Below are 21685 nucleotides of genomic sequence, written 5' to 3'. Positions count from 1 at the left end.
AAAACTGGAGTACACGGTTGCTATCTCAAGGGGGAAAGAGGTTTTCATTAAATCAATCCTACAATCAATTCCAACTTATGCGATGACATACTTTCTTCTACCAAAATCACTATGTGGGGAGTTAGAAAGTATTTTTGCACGATTCTGGTGGCAGAAAGGCCAAGGAAGAAAAGGAATTCACTGGTGTCAATGGAAGGTCATGTGCAGCTCTAAGAAGGAGGGGGTAGGGGTTTTAGAAATATGGCCCAATTTAATATTTCTTTATTAGCTAAGCAAGGATGGAGGCTTATTAATAATCAAAATGCTCTTGTTACGCAAGTATTTAAAGCCAAATATTTTCCGAATGATCATTTTTTAGAGTCTCGATTGGACAATTCTGGTTCTTATGTGTGGAAAAGTATTTGGGCAGCGAAAGGGTTAGAACGGGTATGAATATATCTATCAACGATGATGCGTAGATTCCAAATGCAGTTAATTTTAGATTATCTACTGTGATTAATCATATGCGTGATGTTAAAGTTAATGAGTTGATTGACAGCAATAGATTGTGGAAAAGGGAGTTAATAAAGAATACCTTCGTAGAAGAAGATGCTGAAAGAATTCTTCGAATCCCCTTGGTACAAACACCTCATGATGACTTCCTTATCTGGGGGAGTGAATCGTCGGGTGAATTCTCGGTCTGAAGTTCCTATAAACTATTACAGAATACTAATGAAAATCCTAGAGCTTATGCTTTACAAACCATCTACAGGAATTTCTACAAAAAGCTTTGGACTTTACATATACCAACAAAAATAAAGATTACAATTTGGAGACTTTCATGAAACTATCTACCTACAAAAGTAAACATGCGATACAGGAAGCTAGCAATCAATACAAGTTGTCCCAGGTGTGGTGAAAGAGCTGAGACAATGGACCACTTATTTCGAGAATGCCCTGTTACAGTGGAAACATTGAAATCATTATCACTACGGCATATTGTAATGATAAAAAACATGGACTTTGAACAGTGGCTTACCTGGGTGTTTAATCAGCTAACCCTTTGTCAATATTCCCTTTTTTGCTGCGCACTCTGGGCCATATATGGAGACTGAAACAAAAGAATACATGAGGATAAAGTTAGTACTGGGACGGACATCGCAAACTTTATCAATAGTTACATAAATGAACTTAATGGTTTTGAAAGAAGAAAGATAGTTAAAATAACAAAACCAAGTAAATTGAGACACCCAAATGGCGAGTTCATAAAAATTAACTTTGACGGTGCCTACAATGAAGGTCAAAACTGTTCGGCTTCAGGTATTGTGGCTCCAGATGCGAATGGGACAGTTCTTCTATCATATTCAGAAATCCACCAAGGTATCGTCTCTGCATTTGCTGCTGAAGCCACAGCCTGTTGGAAAGCCGTACAAATTGGAGTCGAAAAGAGATGGCAGTCAATCATTTTCGAAGGAGACTCTCTCGTAATAATAAAGAAATGCAACACAAAAAGTCAAGATCGGTCACTGATAGGAGCATATATATATAACATCCAACAGCAAATAAAGGAATCCATTAATATTAAATTTGAACATATATGGAGATCTGATAATACTCTTGCACACATCCTGGCAACAAAAACTCTAAGAAGAAAGGAAGAAATATACCTAGAAAGAGCAGTCCCTGAGTATGCTGAAGAACAAATGAGACGAGAATGGGAGTGTGAACCAGATTAGAGAGGTTTTTGGTGGAGAAGAGAGAAGAATGGGAAGTTTCAAAACAAAAGAAAATGAAAGGTTTTGAGCGCAAAAGCTTCTTGATGGAGTGAAATCGTCAAAAGCAATGAAATGATGGATTGATGGGATAACTTCCATCGTGAAAGTTCTTTGGCGTTTTTATACCGTATCCTCTATTTCTCTCGATTTGTAATCCAATACACAAATCAATTGGTTCGGTTAGGTTGGCTACATGCTGTGTATTATCAACGATTTCCACAGAAGGTGGTAAGATGATGTCTTGAGCAGTTACATATCCGAGACCCTTGGCACAAATAAAGGCGTTACGAGTTCCATACAAATTCCCTCTCAATACAATTTTTTTCAAATTCATTAAAATTTCATGGACTGATTCTTGAATACCTACTATGGTAGAATATTCGTGGGATATTTTCTCAGATTTTGCACGTGTAATGCATGTTCCTTCTAGTTCTCCAAGCAAAGCTCTTCGCATCGCAATGCCTATTGTGTCGGCTTGGCCTTTCATAAGTGGAGACAGAATAAAGCGTCCATAATAAAGGCGCTTACTATCTATTCTTGATTCAACACACTTCCACTGTCATGTCCGAGTCGAAGTAGAGACTTTTACTTTCTCTCGAACCATAGTAATATTATTTTATTTGATCAGATCATTGAATCATTTATTTCTCTTGAAATCTCTTTAGTGTTTCTTTCTACACACGTCTTTTTTAGGAGGTCTACAGCCATTATGTGGCATAGGGGTTACATCCCGTATGAAACTTAATAGTATACCACTTCTACGAATAGCTCGTAATGATGCATCTCTTCCGAGACCAGGATCCTTTATCATAACTTCCGCTCGTTGCATACCTTGGTCTACTACTGCTCGAATAGCATTTCCCGCTACGGTTTGAGCAGCAAAAGGGGTCCCCTTCTTGTACCCTTGAATCCACAAGTGCCGGCGGAGGACCAAGAGATTACCCGACCCTGTACATCTGTAACAGTAACAATGGTATTGTTGAAACTTGCTTGAACATGAATAACTCCTTTTGGTATTCTACGTGCACTTTTCCGTGCACTACTGCGCCCATTCCTACGTGAACCAACTTTTGGTATAGGTTTTGCCATATTTTATCATTTCATAAAGATAAGTCAGAGATATATGGATATATCCATTTCATGTCAAAACAGATCTTCTATTTTTATTTGTTTATCGCTTTCTTTAAGATTAGTTTCTTTTCTTTCAGGAGTTCATTTTATGTTTTGACATGAAATGGATATATCAACTACCTACGGATTATCCTTGTCTTTGTTTATGTCTCGGGTTAAAACAAATTATGATAATTCGTCCCCTCCTACGGATTAGGCGACATTTTTCACAAATTTTACGAACGGAAGCCCTTATTTTCATAGTTGTTATTCCTTAAATTTTTTCGAATTCGCTTATTGGAAGAAAATAAATTTCTTGAAATTTGAATTGGATCCCCCCGAAAGAAATCTTGAAGTTGAAAAAACTACCTAATCGTTCGAATCCTTGTTGCGAAGTCTATAAATTATACGCCCCCATGGTTGAATCATAAGCACTTACTTCACTTTTGTTGACTCTATCCCACGTCGGTAAAACTCTCCCAAAACATAACCTAAAATCAGATCTTCATTATCTAAAGGAATCCGGAGTGGGAGTGATTTACTAATTAAATTAAATATTTTTTATTCATTTTTTTGTTCTTTTATTCCAGGTAAAACTTCCTTGACGTATCAACTACCGTAGGGCAGGAGGAGTTCTATTAGACAACCCGTGCTTTTTTCTTTTTCTTTTTGCACAAATGGAGAGTTTCGGATACAATTCGTATACCGGACAGATTACCATATATAACACAAAATTTCTCCACCGATTCCTTCTAGTCGAGCCTCCCGGTCTGTCATTATACCCCGAAAAGTAGAAAGAATTACAATCCCCATCCCGCCTAAAATCCTAGGAATTTGTTGATAGTTAGAATAGATTCGTAGACCTGGTCGACTGATCCGTCGTAAATTTAAAATAGTTCTATGTGGTCCTTTTCTATTCCGTCTATGTCGTAGGGTTAAAACCAAAAATATTTGTTGCGTTCCCGATGTTTCCTTACGTTATCGATAAAACCTTCTCGTAAAAGTATTTTAACAATGTTTTCAGTGATGTTAGTAGATCCTATTTGAATCGTTTCTTTTCTATTCATATCAGCATTTCGTATAGAGGTTATTATGTCAGCAATAGTGTCCTTACCCATGGTAAACTAAAATTTTTGTTGCTCCCGAATTTTGATATAACCAACGTGGTCTTTTTTTTTACTTAGTAAAGGTATATACGTGAGACACAATCTACTAATTAATCTATGCCATTTAAATACTCTAAATACTCTAACTATACTTGGGTCTCGTCTTCTAATACCTCGGGAGCTAATGAAACTATTTTAGTGAAATTTAACTGTCTCAATTCCCGGGCGATCGCACCAAAAATTCGAGTTCCTTTTGGATTTCCTTCTTGATCAATGACAACGGCAGCATTGTCATCATATCGTATTATCATCCCGTTGTCGCGTTAGATTTCAGAGAACTTGATTGGGCATTGGTTCGGCACAATAAATGCTATTCTAGACTGTTCTATTATAATATCTAGATTTTTTGCTCTGGTCATTTGAATTCTTTAGGTCCGATTATTGAAGTTTTGTTTTATTTAGGGGCCTGTTGAAATAGTGGGCCGGTTCTTAGTATAATTAGCTTGTATATGGATTTTATTGTTTGGTTTACTTTTTTAATATGAGCTCAATCTGGAATAGTTTTCAAAAAAAAAAGTATTATTAATGTTAGTTTAAATTACAATAGAACCATATATCTTATTCACTTTTAAATGATGCAACAGAATAACATATTTTGTTAATCCCGTTGATGAATTTATATTAAAATTCAGTGGAACGGCATTCATCTCTTCAAACATTTCAATATTTTTTCTTCCATTTTACTGTTTTTTAACAATCCATATTTCAATTTTACATTCCTCTTTCTCAACACTTCTTACATTTTAGGTTTGCGAACCAATAGAGTATTTTAAACACAGAAAAATGCCAAGTGCCTAATGAATTATTTGTCCTTAGGAAGTATCATATAAACCCCAAATAAGGTCCGACTAATATTTTGTCGGAGATTCCACTGTTCACAGTTGGCTGCTGTTGGGTTCTCCGTCCACTTACCCAAACACATCAATAAACCAAGGTCACAGCTTAGACAAGAAATTTACAACGAAAAAGACATTTTATCCAGCCAAACTTGGTTATATAATCACTCTCTCCACGCTCCTCTTCCCTTCAATCCTGATCGTGTTCATCTAAATATTACCGGACTCCGACCAGAACCAGATGTCTCTACCCTCGAACTTGCATCCCGATGAGGCTAGCCCACCTTGGTTGAACAAAGGAGACAATTCTTGGCAGCTCACCGCAGCCACCCTGGTGGGGCTCCAAAGTGTTCCGGGACTCGTGATACTATACGGGAGCATTGTGAAGAAGAAATGGGCTGTCAACTCGGCTTTCATGGCCCTTTACGCCTTTGCTGCTGTCCTTATTTGTTGGGTCGGGTGGGGGTACCGTATGTCTTTCGGGGACAAGTTCATTCCCTTCCTAGGGATGCCTAACGTGTCCTTGGACGCTCAGTATCTCATTGACAGGGCCTTTCTTGGCTATTTGCCAAATGCAACCATGGTATATTTCCAGTTCGTGTTTGCAGCTATCACTTTAATTCTCATAGCCGGGGCATTGCTTGGAAGGATGAATTTCCTTGCATGGATGTTGTTTGTGCCACTCTGGGTGACGTTTTCCTACACAATCACTGCCTACAGTATTTGGTGCCCTGGAGGGTGGCTGGCTAAGCGTGGCCTTATTGATTATTCTGGAGGATATGTTATTCATTTATCGTCTGGTGTAGCTGGTTTCACTGCAGCTTACTGGGTAAGTTTTTATAATACATTACTCAGTGATTACTATTGGGCTGAAGTTGATTTGATTCGATTGTTGTAAATAATGGTGAAGGTTGGACCAAGGACTACAAAGGACAGGGAGAGGTTCCCACCAAACAACATCCTGCTGATGCTTGCAGGGGCTGGACTGCTTTGGATGGGATGGACCGGTTTCAATGGTGGCGATCCGTATACTGTCAGTACGGACGCTTCGTTGGCCGTCCTTAACACCCACGTTTGCACTGCCACTAGCTTATTGACATGGCTCATACTTGACTGTATTTTCTTTGGGAAACCCTCCGTGGTTGGAGCCACTCAAGGCATGATCACTGGTCTAGTTTGCATCACCCCAGCAGCAGGTACATAAAAACCATGAACCATTAAATATAGTAGCAATAATATGTCACATCTATTTTTGCCTACTGAACAAAGTGCAATTTCTATAATTTAGGAGTGGTGCAAGGATGGGCAGCAATATTGATGGGAATGATGTCTGGTAGCATCCCATGGTACACAATGATCGTCCTACACAAGAAGGTATGGTTTCTGAAGCAAGTGGATGACACGATGGCTGTGTTCCATACGCACGCGGTGGCAGGCAGCTTAGGAGGGATTCTGACTGGCGTGTTCGCCGTGCCTAAGTTCAACCGGCTTTTCTACATGGTGACCGATTGGCAGCACTACATCGGTCTTTTCTACGGATTCCATGACGGTCGTACAACAGCAGGGTTCAGGCAATTGGGTGTTCAATTGTTAGGGATCTTGTTTGTGGTGTTCGTGCATGCAACCATGACGAGCATAATATGCTTGTTGATAAGCTTGGTGGTTCCACTGAGGTTGAGTGAGGAGGAGTTGCAAACTGGGGATGATGCAATCCATGGAGAGGAAGCATATGCATTGTGGGGAGATGGGGAGAAATATGAGTCTAAGCACAACTCTGTTTAAGAAGAAAACGCACGGCCACCACCCACAAAAGGAGATGATGACTGTTTCACGGCCTCGGGTGTCATTTAATTTGATTTGATTTTTAATGTTATTTTACTTTTGTTGGGTGTTTTTTACAACTTAATAGTGGCTGAAGCTCTACTTGATTGTTATGTTTTTTCTTGTTCTAATAATAAAGTATTAATTTAAAAATAAAATAAAATAACCTATATTATATGATAAAATAAATTTAAAAATTAAATATATTATATATTTTATTATATAATAATTTAATGACTTTTATATAATGATCTAATAAATATATTTTTGATTATCATTTAATATAAATTACATTTCAAAATAAATATATAAACAAAAAGTTATATAATAATTCAATATTTTTATTAAGTAAAATATATAGTTTTGAGTTTTATAATAATTTAGTAGATATATAAATTTCATTATTATAAAATTATACGGATTAATAATAAATAAGCAGATATATGCATAATAATAAAAATACAAATGTAATTAATAAATTAAACTATTTATTAATAAAATTATTTGTTAACATAAATATAAATTTAATACATTTTATATTATTTATTAAGAATTACAATTATTTATTTTACATATATAATTTAATTTAATATCTTTAATTTTCATTTTTTAACCTCACCTCACCATTACAACTATAATTGGATCCAAACACATATGTGAATAGGTGGTGAGATTAAAGGTGCATTTAGATGAACGATGATATTAAAAATAATTATGGCAGTGAGATTTGATAGCGTAACGTAAAGCCTAACAATTCATTAAAGAGGGCTAAAATATTAAAAAAATAGTAATTTTTTTAGAAATAAAAAATTAAGTAAAATAATTAAATGAAATATATTATTAAATTAAAATAAATTATTTGAATTGTACTCTTTGTTCTTTCCTCACATTAAACTCATCAATTATTTCATTTACATTAATTTTTTTTACAATTTTTTTCTCAACATAAACAACTAAAGAATTTCTCAAAAAGTCAAATCTTCTATCTTTTGTACAAATTCAAGTCTTCATAATCTTCATAGCAAAAAAAAAAAATGTTCTGTAGATGTAGTTGAAACTAAAAGAGTCAACATAAGACAGATCAATCTATCAACGAGATGATACACAACTTTCCGCTCTCAACTAAGTGTCTACAAAGTCAAAAAGTGTTGATATTTTTCTTAATTGAGGATGGTGAGACACATCAAGCTCATAATGTCTCAATTCGTATGGAAGTCATTCTTTCTCTTGTTGAGAAAATTCTTCTAAATAGAACTTATTTATAAGAGTATAGTTTATTTTAGCAATATTAAATAACTTGAAGAACTCTTTGGGATTTGAGTTGCTCAACAATATGTTCGTTAAATCTATAGTTCAATTCTTGCAATTGATTATCTATTGTAGTAAAATATATATCCACTCGATAACGATGCTCTATTGTAACTTCTTCTTTCTTTTTACGCCCACAACCTACAATGTATCAAGCATTCATATCTAGAACATCCAACTCCCAAGTTTTACAGAAAGATATCACATTGTTCAACAATTCATCCCATTCATTGTCTCTCAACTTTTGAATTAAATTTTTTGTTGTTGAGACTAGACTTATGATATATCTTTAGAATGACATAAAGCTTGAAAAAGATTATCAATAGTCATCGTAGCTAGTATTATACGTACTATGAGCATCTCCTACCTTAGAATATTTAGGAGTTGTATTTTTAAATTTTCAAGAATTGTGTTAGTTGTATTATATATCTTCAGTAAGCTAGTATTGAATTCAAATAAGAACTCCATCGAATCTCACCAGGATGCTGTAAAATGCCAATTTGATTTATACATATTGCAATTTCTAACTCATTGATGGGCACTTAACGATTTATGACCTATGTTTGAGTTTTTTGTAGTTCATCATTATGTTTGGAAGAAGAAGAAGCTATATGATTAATATCATACAAGTCCTTGAAGTTTTGATTCACTTCAAATACTTTTCTATCTACTGCAACCAATACTAACTAAAGATAATGAGAAAAACAATAAACATAAGAAACATATTTACACTCATTCAGAATTAAAGCTTGCAAACCATTGAATTCCCACTAATATTACTTTCTCCATCATAATTTTGACCTTGAAGAGTTTGTATATCAAAACTATGTTGCAAAAGAACATTAAAAGTCTCATTCTTCAAAATCAATATTGCAGTATCTTTAACATGGACTATATAAAAAATCTTCCGTTTAGCAATTTTTCCTTATTGACAAATCTTAAAAAAAAATGATATTTTCTCTTTTCTTGACTCATCTTTTGCTTCTTCCACGATAATACAAAAAAAAATATCAATTTCTTCACAAATTGCATTACAAACTCTATTAGCATATATTTGCAATATCTCTTTTTGTGTTGTTGAAGAAATATAGATAGCATTTAATGGAGAACTTTTCACAACATCTTTAACTTTTTTATCAAAATATGCAAATAAGGTTAAGAATTCAAGAAAGTTTCCACGATTATTTTATCCTACACTTCATCATAATCTCTAAAAGCACAACCTTGAAACATCAACCAATGAACAATGCCAATACTAGCTTTAAGACGTAAATGATTGGTTGTAATTTTTTGTGTTGTTTGCTTATCACATGATGCTTCAATATGCTAGATTTGATTCATTAAATCAGCATAAGCTCTTTGTGCATTGTTATATGGTAAATTCAGATCTTTACCCATATGTGTCAGAAAAGCACAATTTTGTCCCCTTTATATACCTTTTTTTTTTCAATTACTAAAGTCATTATGAGTAAATATAATTAATCCAAAATGACTCTTTGGATTGCTATTACAAAGAAAACATGGCAAACAAAATATTGGATCTTTTTTTGTATAACTGTGGTTCGTAATCTTAGGGAAGAAAATATTGCATCTTTAAAAGGCCAATATTCTAACCAAGAAAATTGTTCAAACTGTGATAGTTGAAAATAATGAGGATGTTTTTTTTTTCTTAATTAGAAACAAGATATCCTAAAAGAATAAATTAATATGGCATGGCCTTAATATAAGTCCTCTGAATTTCATTACGTATATTAATAAGATATTCAAATATTTATTTACATAATCCTGAATCACACTTAAGTTAGACACATTAAACACAAGTATTTTATCATTCTCATTCTAATTTAATCAACCAAAATAAAGTATAAAGTTTAGCTGACAAATAAAAAATATATAGATGAAACTTACATTGTTCAACAATTCATTCCATCCATTGTCTCTCAACTTTTGCATTAAATCTTTTGTTGTCGAGAATAGACTTATGATATTTAATATATCTTTAGAATGACATTGTAAATCTTGAAAAATATTATCAATAATCCCCATAGCTTCCTTCATCATATGCAAAATAAAAAAAAAACTCAAAATAATCTCAATCTATTATATGTATTATAACTATCACCTCACTAAGAATAGTTAAGAGTTGTCTTTTTAAATTTTCAAGAATTGTGTTAGTTGCATTATACATCTTCAATAAGCTAGTACATGAATTAAGCTAGTACTTGAATTCATATAAGAACTCCAACAACTTGACCGCACCACGGTGTACGAATGCCAAGCAGAGAATTAGCACAAAATATAAAGAATTAAAAGCTGCTTTTACTGCAATTGTAATAGGTTAGCTGTAATATTTATAAATGTTACAATGGAACACTCTGAGTATTCCAATGATAGAACCCAAGGGATTGCCAAATTGGTAAATGTGTTTATCAAGTTAATTATAAGTTAAGCAATTATTAATCTATCAAGTTAGAAATTATTAGTGCAAATCCAAATATAAATTGGTTATAAACTAAATTTAAATTATCAATTAAACAAACTAAGGTAAATTTTTTTTCCTATTATTTTAGACAATATAAAATATTAAAACGATGGTCAATTGATTTGTTAATAACTAACTAAGATAATAAACCTATATCGATTATATTGTTTGCCACTCTTAGCTAGGAATCTCTTCTCGGTCTCATCCTAGACTAAAAGATACTATTTAAGCTCCCCTCTCGGTTTCACCTAAGCATATAAATATCCTATTTGTCTCACTATTTGACACAATTATATCGAACTATCTAACGATAAACTCTCTTTTCGATCTCGTTTATCTAGATTTTCCACTAAAAGTGTCAATTGTAACGTATGAAGAATTTCGATATAAAAGAACAATCAAGCATAGATATTAACTTAATCTAATAATCAATTCATCAATTAACCAACAAGTAATATCAACACATAAGAAACCTTAAAACCCAAATTGACATTTCATCAAATAATTGATATGCACAATTTAAAGGTAAGGGTAAGAATTGCTCATTTAGATGTAGAATCAATGACATCCAAAAGCTTGATCCATCTCTATTTACAGAAGTCTTTAACAATAAAGAAGAAATAAAACAACAAAAAAAATTATTCTAAAAAGAAAGGGAAAACCTAATCTAAAAATAAGAAGAAAATAAACCTAATCTAAAAATATGGAAAGTAAAGAAAAATGTTTAGCCACAAAAAAATTACTCTCAAAAGCTTATAAAGTAGTATTTATAGTCTACTAATATTTAACCTAACATTGACAAGTATGTCTTTTAAATGAAAAGTGATTTAAGCTTGTTTGCACACAAAATTGCCCTTCCAACTTTTCACCCATTAGACTTCAGGCTTCTGTGTCATGACTATAACATTCTGTTTTTCATTAGTGTCAAAAATGGTGATTTTGAAACCTTATTTTTTGATAATCGAGTCTATAAATATTATTATTTAATATTTATGAGGTTAGTATGAAATTTAATTAGAGTGTGGTCCTTTAATTTTGTTAATTTGATAGTTAAATAAGGTACAAATGTAAAGACCTTAAAGTCAATGTTGTCGAAAAGTGAGGTATCGGGATCTCGTTTCCGCACTGAGTCCATAAATATGTTTATTAAATGTTTACGGAATTGTTATACAAGTGAATTGAATTTCGGATAGGTAATTTTTTCGAATTAATGATTAATTGTGTTACAAGGACTAAATCAAAAAAAAAATGTAAAAATTAATTGTTACAGTTTTTTAATTGATAAAAGGTCTAAATAATATTATAATAAGGGTAAAAGTTGCAATTAGGCCATTTTTACTAATAGTGGACGGTTGGTGCTTAAATTTGGGTGATTTACTTATTGGAATTTTAACTAAATATAATATTAAATGTTAAAATGATAATAAAAACAAAAGAAAAAGGCTATCATCATATTTCTTTCACCAAAATCCACCTAATTTTCACCATTGAAGAAGAAAGAAAAACTCCAAATACTTCAAACATTCGGCCATTGCATGTAAGTCCAAATCGAGTCCATTTTTCGTAAATTTTATATTTTTAATATCGTTGTAGTTGGATTTAGCTAACCCGTATTTTATATTTTAAAACTATTAAAGTTTTAAAAAGTTACCATTGATGAATTCTTGATGAAATTGGTGTTAATTTGTTAAATTTTGAGCCTAGATATGAAAAGGACTAGTTTGTAAAGTTTAATTGTTAATTTTTGAACTTAGGAACTAAAGTGTATAAAATTCAAAATTGATATTAAATTTCTATAATTATATATAATATAGGGCTTTATAAGGATGTAATTGGAGTCAGATTGTAAATTGAAGCTCAAATTTGAAAGTTATAACTAATTCGGATTTAGGGACTAAATTAAATAAAATGTAAAACTATAAGTCAAAAATGAAAGTGAATATATGGTTAAATTAGGCTTTTATAAGGTATTTTGAATTTGTAAATTTAATTGAATAATTTTATATACCGCGATTTGGATCAAACTGTTAATAATCGTGAAAAAGGCAACTTTGCAGATTAGTCCTTAACATATTGTTAATTGCTGATTTTTTCCAGTAAGTCCATATGGAATAATTGTATTTAAATTTTTATATAATTTAATTATGAATTTTTGTATGTTAGATAGTAATTTTAAACTGTTTGCAATTTGGAACAAAATGTAAGATATGGACTAAATCATAAAGAAAAGATAAATTCACTAATAAATTGAATATGATGAATTGAAATTTAAGATATTTAATCAATTTATAGTTGATTGTGACTGATCGAATCATATTGGTATGAATTTAATTTATTAAAGAGATAGAGGACTAAATTGAAAATAATGTAACTTGGAGAAATTATGAAATTAGCTTGGAATTGATGATATTGAGATCGATAGAATGAGAAACAAATTTATAACGAAATTGGATCACTGATTAGCACTTCTGTGCTCTTTATTTGCACTTTGGTGTCTCTGTTTACACTTCGGTGCCTCTATACAGCACTAGGTGCTTTTCTTGGAAATGTGTGCATATTGTAGTAAACATGTAACTGTTTTCTATGTATTTAAATGATGAATAAATAAATAAAGATAATTTCACATTTCACTGTTATAACTTTTGTGCTTATATTAATACGTGATATTCACGACAGGTTTTAAAGATTTATAGTTAATCATTCTTGAAACAAACTATTATCATGATGAAGACAAGTGTACCTATCGAACAGTAGTATAGCTTTAGCAAGACCGAATTGTCGAACCCAAAGGAACCAAGAGTACTAGTAATTACTTCCTTTTTATTATCTAGCCTAAAATTAATGGGTTTATTTATCTAAACTAATTAACTAAACTAAGGATGCACAGAGAGAAATTGGGGAAAAACTTTTGGGAAAATTCGATTTATTAAGACAATACCCAAGGAAAAATCCACCTAGACTTCACTTGTTATTTGACTCTGAATCAGATGATTTATTCATTTGACTCGATCCGTAGAAAACCCTAAGTTATACTATTATCTCTTTCGAGACTAATAACGTCTAACCCTAGGTTGATTAATTGAAATCTCTTTCTAATTAACACCCTAGTGTTGCATTAACTCGATCTATGGATCCCCTTATTAGGTTTCACCCTAATCCGGCAAAATTTTATCACCCTATCTCTAGGCGTGCAATCAACTCCGATTAATTACGAAAAATTTACTCTTAGATAGGGTCTTTTCCTCCTCTGAATAAGAGCATTAACTTGAATCAATATCCTGGAATATTAAAACAAGAATTAAGAACACATAATTAAGAACAAGTCAAATATTTATCATACAATTAAGATAATAATAACAAGATCTGTCGTAGGTTTCATTCCCCTTAGGTATTTAGGGGGTTTAGTTCATACTTATGAAAGAAAACATCTCGAATGAATAAAGATAACAAAACATAAAGAAAACCCAAAACCCTTGAATCGAAATTAAAGAGAGATCTTCAGTCTTGACGATGAATCCGGCTTCTGAGATGGATCAATCGGCTTCTCTTGAGTAATTTCTTTCCTCCTAATCCGTCTATTCTAAGTGCCTCCTCAGGTGTTTAAATAGGCTTTAGAATGCCTAAGAGCCCTCAAAAGTGGCATTTTTCGAATACGACTATACTTGGGCTCGGCAGGGATACGCCTGCGGGACATGCCCGTGTACGATTGCTCCAGCCCTTGGTCAAGGCTGTTAAATAGGCACGGGCGTGTAGTCTACCCTTATAAGTCATGCTTCGATCCTGCCAAATGGACATGGCCATGAAGATTACCCGTGTGAGAAAGTCCAAGCCGTGTTGATTTCCCATGTGGATCCATTTTCTCTATTTTCGGCCCGTTTCTCGCTCTTTTTACTCTCCTATGCTCACCTAAGTATAAAACATGAAATTAAAGAATTAGAAGCATCGAATTCACCACATCTAAGGAGAAATCATCCATAAATGTGCTCAGCATGGGATAAAAATATGTATAAATTATGGTTTATCAAATACCCCCACACTTAAGCATTTGCTTGTCCTCAAGCAAAATCCTCAACTCATAATCAAAATAAGTTCTTCTCAATTTATAATACCTATCAATAATATCTCAAAATAATCCATAAGTATTCATACATTGAAAATTCAACTAAAAGTACATTAAAGTTTCAAACATTCCAAGTTGAGATTTTATCACGAAACATAGGTGTCTCCCCTTATCTAAGTGATTACTTTTGATAAAAATATCACAGAGTTTAACATCCTCACAAAAGATTCACTCAAATCACTCGAGGTGTTTAAGGACATCAAATAAATCACTCATTAGTCAATATGAAAAGTTATTACCATAGGCTTGCTTGAAAATCAAATCTCTACCACTATATATTGAGATGATACATCAATCAAGAAGGCCTTTAGAGGGTTGTAATGTGGCTTTGGTTAGGGGGTGTGGTCACAAGCTGAAAGAAAATGTTAGAGTCGAGATTGAATTAAAAAATTACCTAGCTAGAAAAATAACTAATCATCAGTTGAATACAAGTGAGCTTCTTCTTAGAATTTGGAATTAATACTTTAAGCTCAAAAACGACGAATATAATTTTTTTAAGAACAAGTCAAATAACATAGAAATTAATTATTGCAACAAAGAATAAGACATAGCTAAACAATTAATTCTAATCAAATCTCAACAAAAATAGGTATCAAATTAGGGGATTTCAACAATAATAGGTTATGGGTTAACATTGAGGGTAAATCAATTAATGGTTTGTTAGGTTCAAAGGGGTTCACTAAGGGTTAATTATGAAGGTAGGCTTTTGTGGAGTGAGTGAGTTAAACCTAAGTGCCTTTATCATCTTGACATATCAAATCAAATGGTGTAGTCTTGACATGCATAATCAAGCAAGTTCTAAAATAACAAATCAATACTGACTCACTCATAATAAAAGTGAGCATGAAAGAAATAAAATATGCTCTAAAGGCTCAAGATCTCACAAAAATTATGGCTTTTTCATGTTTAAACTTATGAATTTCAACTCAAGATAATACTAAACTTAAGGAAACAACCTAAAAGTTTTTAATTCTTCAAAAATCAACTTATCATGCTTGATTCCCTAATGTTTTAAAGTTTAAACAATCAATGCATAAATGCCTATGTTTTAATTTAAGACATATCAATAAAAATCATAAATTAATTAAAATTCATTCTAATAGTGATATGAGTGATTCAAATGAGAATAAGATAAAATTCAAGGATTTCTAATGATGATATAAAAGAACCCCCACATTAAGATGTACATTGCCCTCAACGTACAAAGATATATATATTGAAAAATATACATATATAATCATAAGATAGGGAGAGAAGTGAAACTTCCTGAATGATGAATGAACTCCTTGAATTGGAGTTATGGAGAATAATCGGCCAAGGTAATGATGAGAGTGGAGGAGGATACTTCGGTGGTGGTAGAGATTCATTAGTCCATAAGCCCTGCGCCAAAAGAATATTATATCTAGTAGTAGCTATGGTCGTGGTCGAGCAGGACATGGCAGTCGTGGAGAACCTTTTCCAGCGGAGTTTTTAGTTCCTAGGTGATGATGAGCTTTGGGGCTCTTTATAACTGTGATAGAATCAGGAACTTTTTAGGAAATATAAAGAAGCATAATTACTCGTAAAGAAATAGCCGAATAATAAAAAAATTATAAAATCTAAAAATAAAATAGTATTAAAAGGAAATAAAAAGTAATTTCAAAATATAAAGATAAAAATAAAATAAATAATAGGTGTTTATAAAGAAATTGGGGCTCACGGCCGTGGGGCATACCCGTGGGGCACGCCCGTGTGCCCTCATTTCAGCCCGTGCGTTTCATGGTTTTCGAAATTGGACACATTGGTGTACACGGCCATGTTGCACGGCCATGACAATCTTCGTTCGCTTCTCCTACACCCGTGTATATAGGCGCACGCCCGTGTTATTTTGACAAGCTCAACCATGGTCGGAGCGAACGGTCGTGTCGCGCGCTCGTGTTAATTTGGCGGATTGCCCACGATCATGTCGCACGGTCGTGGCAACTTATTAGATCCCGTCTTAGGGAAACATTTTTGCTCTGTTTTCACACGACCGTATCGTACGGCCGTGTTGCCTCCCGTAGTATGTGCACGACCTACGGCACGCCCGTGTGCCTGGTCATGTGGTTCTAGAAATCCTGTGTTCAGTGACTCAGTTAGTGAATTAAATGTTGAAGACTAAAATTTAAAGAAGTTAACATCGTTAGTGCTCAGGTTGCCTCCCGAGAAGTGCTTATTAGTTTAAGCTTGACTTGTGGGTATATTTAGGTAACTTCATGGAGCCGTAGCTCCTCTTTATTGTCTTTGAAATTCTCACCATTATAAATTTTGAGACGATGTTTATTTACCTTAAAAGTGCCTTGTGATGGATGACTTACCTCTACTGTGCCATATGGAAACACAGTTTGAACTACGAAAGGACCTGACCATCGTGATTTAAGCTTTCCAGGAAACAATTTCAGCCTCGAGTTATATAACAGGACAAGATCTCCAACTTCAAATTGCCTTCGTTGCTTCAAATGGGCGTCGTGGCGGCGCTTCGTCGCTTCCTTGTAAAGGCGCGAATTTTCATATGCATTGGCTCGCCACTCATCTAACTTGTTCAATTGCATCAACCTGTTTTCACCTACAAGTTTGGGGTCAAGGTTTAGAAATTTTATAGCCCAGAAAACCTTGTGTTCTCAGTCAAACGGTAGGTGACAACTTTTCCCATAAACAAGTCCGTAAGGTGATGTTCCTATGGGAGTCTTAAAAGCAGTTCTATAAGCCCATAAAGCTTCATCTACTTTCATCGACCAATCCTTCCTGTTTAATTCTACTTTCTTTCTAGGATACGTTTAAGCTCTCGATTCGCTATTTCGACTTGGCCACTAGTTTGAAGGTGATAAGGGGTAGCTGTTCTGTGATGAACTCCGTATTTCTTAAGGGTCTTGTCAAATTGGGCGTTACAAAAAATGAGTACCCCTATCATTGATAATTGCTCTAGGTGTACCAAATCGAGAGAAAAGTTTCTTAAGGAATCGTACTACTACTCTAGCATCATTAGTAGGTAAAGCTTGGGCTTCGACCCATTTGGACATATAATCAACAGCTACTAAGATGTATTTATTCCCGAATGAACTAGGGAATGGACCCATGAAGTCAATACCCCAAACGTCAAATATTTCACATGAGAGCATATATGTCTAAGGCATTTCATTACAGTTGGATATATTACCTGTCCTTTGACATTTGTCACAAGAAGTAACATACCTGTTGGTGTCTTTGAATAGAGTGGGCCAATAAAAACTTGATTCAAGGACTTTATGTGCGGTCTTATTTCCACCGCAATGTCCTCCAGTCGGTCCTGAATGGCAATGTTCCAAAATTGTCAATGCTTCTGTCCTTGTAACGCATCTCCTAATGATTTGATCTGCACATTTACGGAAAAGAAAACGGTCTTCCTAGAAGTAGTTTTTCACATCAGTGAAGAATCATTTCTTTTGCTGATGTTTCAACCCTTTTGGGATAATGTTAGCGGCTAAAAAATTTGTAATATCTGCAAACCAAGGTACCTCAGAATCAGATATAGCAAAAAATTATTCTTCAGGGAATGAATCATTTATTTCAATGTCATCTGGCTCTTTGGTACTTAAGTTTTCAAGCCTGGAGAGATGGTCAGCTGCGAGATTTTTAGCTCCTTTCTTATCCTTAATCTCCAACTCAAATTCCTGCAATAATAAGATCCATCGAATGAGTCGAGGTTTTGCATCAGTTTTAGTCAAAAGGTGGCGAAGAGCAGAATGGTCAGTATAAACGACAACTTTAGACAATATTAAATATAGCCTAAATTTATCGAATACAAAAACCACAGCTAGTAGCTCTTTCTCCGTGGTAGTGTAGTTTTCTTGTGCGGCTATCAAAGTTCTACTAGTATAATAGATAGGTTGAAAATGCTTATCTCTTCACTGTCCCAAAACTGCACCTACTACAAAATCGCTCGCACGAAGATGTGTCTAACATCGATCATTCTATTTTTGGCTGCGTAAAAGATCATAGAAAGAATGGGAAATCCTTTGCTTAAGATTAGATTAGCTCAATAGAGAAGAGATATTGACCCACATTAGTTCAAAAGGTGAATTCCAATTAGGTGCAATCATAATTGGAGCTTTAGTCAATTTATCCTTTAAAGTATTAAATGCTTCTAAACACTCCTGATCGAAATTGAAAGGCACATCTTTTTCTAGTAATTTAGTCAAAGGCTTAGCTATTTTAGAAAAGTCTTTAATAAATCTTCTCTAAAACCCAGCATGTCTTAAAAAGCTTCTAATAGCCTTAACCAAATTAGGGGAAGGTAGTTTTTCAATGGTTTCAATTTTAGATTTATCAACCTCAATCCCCCTACTATAAATTTTATGTCCTAACACAATACCTTCTTGAACCATAAAGTGACATTTTTCCCAGTTAAGCATAAGGTTTGTTTCCTCACATCTTATTAACACTCGTTTTAAATTTTTGATGCAAAGATGGAGAGAGTTACTGAAAATCAAGAAATCATCCACAAATACCTCTATGACGTCTTCTACAAGTTCGTCAAAAATGGCCATCATGCAGCGCTGAAAAGTAGTAGGAGCATTACATAATCCAAAAGGCATTCTATGATAAGCAAATGTACCGTATGGACATGTAAATTTCATCTTTTCTTGATCTTCAAGAGCTATTGGGATTTGGAAATAGCTAGAGAGTTCGTCTAAAAAGCAGTAGTACATGAGCCCTGAGAATCTTTCCAACATTTGGTCAATGAATGGAAGGGGGAGTGATCTTTTCTCGTGGCATCATTTAGCTTCCTATAATCAATGCACACCCTCCAGCCTGTGATTGTCCTTGTTAGGATTAATTCATTCTTCTCATTGGCTACAACAGTCATACCTCCATTCTTAGGAACAAACTGCACAGGACTCATCTAAGAATTTTCAGAAATAGGATAAAATAATTCCAGCATCTAGGAGTTTAATTACCTTAGCTTTAGCAACTTCCTTCATGTTGGGGTTCAGTCGTCCTTGGGCTTACACGCATGGTTTATATTCATCTTCCATTAAAATTTTATGGGTGCAAAAAGAAGGGCTGATCCCTTTAATTCAAAAATTTTCCAAGATATGGCCCTTTTATGCTCTCTTAATACTTGGAGTAATTCTTCTTTCTCCTTAGGTTGCAAGTTGGCTGCAATAATTACCGGTAATGTAGAATTATTTCCAAGGAATGCATATTCCAAGTGTTTTGGCGATTGTTTAAGTTCCAGTTTGGGAGGTTCTTCAATAGAGGGTTTTTGCTTAAGTTCATCTTTTACCTTAATTCCCTCATATTCTACTAGTTTTGAGGAGGTTTCATTGGAGTGTAGTTCGGTTCCTATCTTAGAATCATCATCCACCCCCTTCTTGGGTGAGACACAGTTCCATCGTGTCCTTATGTACGATTTCCTGAAAAGAATATTAAGTATTATGATCAATAGAGTCGATAAAATAACATGAGTCATCTTGTTCCCTAGAAAATCTCATGGCATCATAAATTTTAAAAATAATCTCTTTGTCACCTACTCTAAGTACCAATTTACCATCACCCATATCAATTAAAGCCCTAGTAGTGGCTAAAAATCCCTAACCTAAAAATAAAGGCACCTCAACATCTTCATCCATGTCAAGCGCAACGAAATCAACAGGGAATATAAATTTATCTACTTTTATAAGTACGTCCTCTATAATTCCCCTAGGATATTTAACATATCCATCAGCTAATTGAATACTCATCCTAGTGGGTTTAGGTTCCCCAAGACCAAGTTGTTTAAACATTTTATATGGTATCAAATTAAAGCTGGCGCCTAAATTAGCTAGTGCTTTATCAACATTCAAACTACCAATTAAGCAGGGAATAGTAAAACAACCTGGATCTTTCAGTTTGGTTGGTAGTTTATTTTGGAGTATGGCTGAGCACTCCTCACTAAGTTCCACTGTAAATAAGTCTTCAAACTTCCTTTTGTTTGTTAGAAGTTCCTTTAAAAATTTTGCATATGTAGGCATCTGCGATATAGCTTCAACAAAAGGTAAGTTAATATGTAGTTATTTAAAAAGTTCAAGAAATTTACCAAATTGTGCATCCATGCGGTCTTTCTTCAACTTTGCTGGGTATGGGATTGGTGGTTTATATTCTTTTGGCATTAGATTATCATTACTTTTGGGTTCGATCTCTTTTCTGTCAGATTCTTATGGTGGCTTTTTTTTAGATTCAGCTAACACTTTCCCACTTAGTGTAACTATTTTTACGTGCTTTTTTGGGTTGGGTTCAGTGTTACTAGGTAGATGATACGTGATATTCGCGACAGGTTTTAAAAATTTATAATTAATCATTCTTGAAACTAACTATTATCACGATGAAGGCAAGTGTACCTATCGAACAATAGTATAGCTTTAGCAAGACCGGATTGTCGAACCCAAAAGAACCACGAGTACTAGTAATTACTTTCTTTTTATTATCTAGCCTAAAAATTAAGGGATTTGTTTATCTAAACTACTTAACTAAACTAAGGATGCACGGAGAGAAAAGTGGGAAAAGCTTTTGGGAAAACTCGATTGGTTAAGACAATACCCAAGGAAAAATTCACCTAGACTTCACTTGTTATTTGACTCTGAACCAGACAATTTATTCATTTGACTTGATCCATAGAAATCCCTAAGTTATATTATTATCTCTCTCGAGACTAATAACGTCTAACCCTATGTTGATTAATTGAAATCTCTTTCTAATTAACGCCCTAGTGTTGCATTAACTTGATCTACGGATTCCCTTATCACCCTATCTCTAGGTGTGCAATCAAATCCGCTTAATTATGACAAATTTACTCCTAGACAGGGTCTCTTCCTCCTCTAAATAAGAGTATTAACTTGAATCAATATCCTAGAATATTAACATAAGAATTAAGAACACATAATTAAGAACAAGTCAAATATTTATCATACAATTAAGATAATAATAACAAGATCTGTCTTAGGTTTCATTCCCCTTAGGTATTTAAGGGGTTTAGTTCATAATTATAAAAGAAAACATCTTAGAAGAATAATGAATACAAAACATAAAGAAAACTCAAAACCCCTGAATGG

At 33.7% G+C, this 21685-nt stretch overlaps 1 protein-coding gene and 2 pseudogenes across 1 annotated transcript; 1 reads left to right on the top strand and 2 right to left on the bottom strand.

Annotated features, from left to right (window-relative positions):
* Positions 1-1812: 1812 nt before the first annotated feature.
* Positions 1813-2358, bottom strand: LOC121204989 (DNA-directed RNA polymerase subunit alpha-like; annotated as a pseudogene).
* LOC121204959 (30S ribosomal protein S11, chloroplastic-like) lies at positions 2302-2975 on the bottom strand (annotated as a pseudogene).
* Positions 2976-4746: 1771 nt separating this feature from the next.
* LOC107902426 (ammonium transporter 2 member 5) lies at positions 4747-6830 on the top strand. Its single transcript, XM_016828635.2, has 3 exons — positions 4747-5695; positions 5777-6062; positions 6155-6830. Exons 1-3 carry the CDS (start codon positions 5108-5110, stop codon positions 6646-6648), a joined length of 1368 nt encoding a protein of 455 aa, XP_016684124.2. The 5' UTR covers positions 4747-5107; the 3' UTR covers positions 6649-6830.
* The last annotated feature ends 14855 nt before the right edge of the window (positions 6831-21685 follow it).

Source organism: Gossypium hirsutum, chromosome A08 (assembly GCF_007990345.1).
Source record: "Gossypium hirsutum isolate 1008001.06 chromosome A08, Gossypium_hirsutum_v2.1, whole genome shotgun sequence".
In the NCBI taxonomy this organism is placed as follows: domain Eukaryota; kingdom Viridiplantae; phylum Streptophyta; class Magnoliopsida; order Malvales; family Malvaceae; genus Gossypium; species Gossypium hirsutum.
Note: the sequence above shows the minus strand (reverse complement) of the source record. Positions and strands in the feature narration are given on the sequence as shown.

Coding starts and splice junctions, on each gene's coding strand:
- LOC107902426 (XM_016828635.2), top strand. CDS start 5,108: ATGTCTCTACCCTCGAACTTGCATCCCGATGAGGCTAGCCCACCTTGG. Junction 5,696..5,776: donor GTTTCACTGCAGCTTACTGG/GTAAGTTTTTAT, acceptor ATAATGGTGAAG/GTTGGACCAAGGACTACAAA. Junction 6,063..6,154: donor TTGCATCACCCCAGCAGCAG/GTACATAAAAAC, acceptor TCTATAATTTAG/GAGTGGTGCAAGGATGGGCA.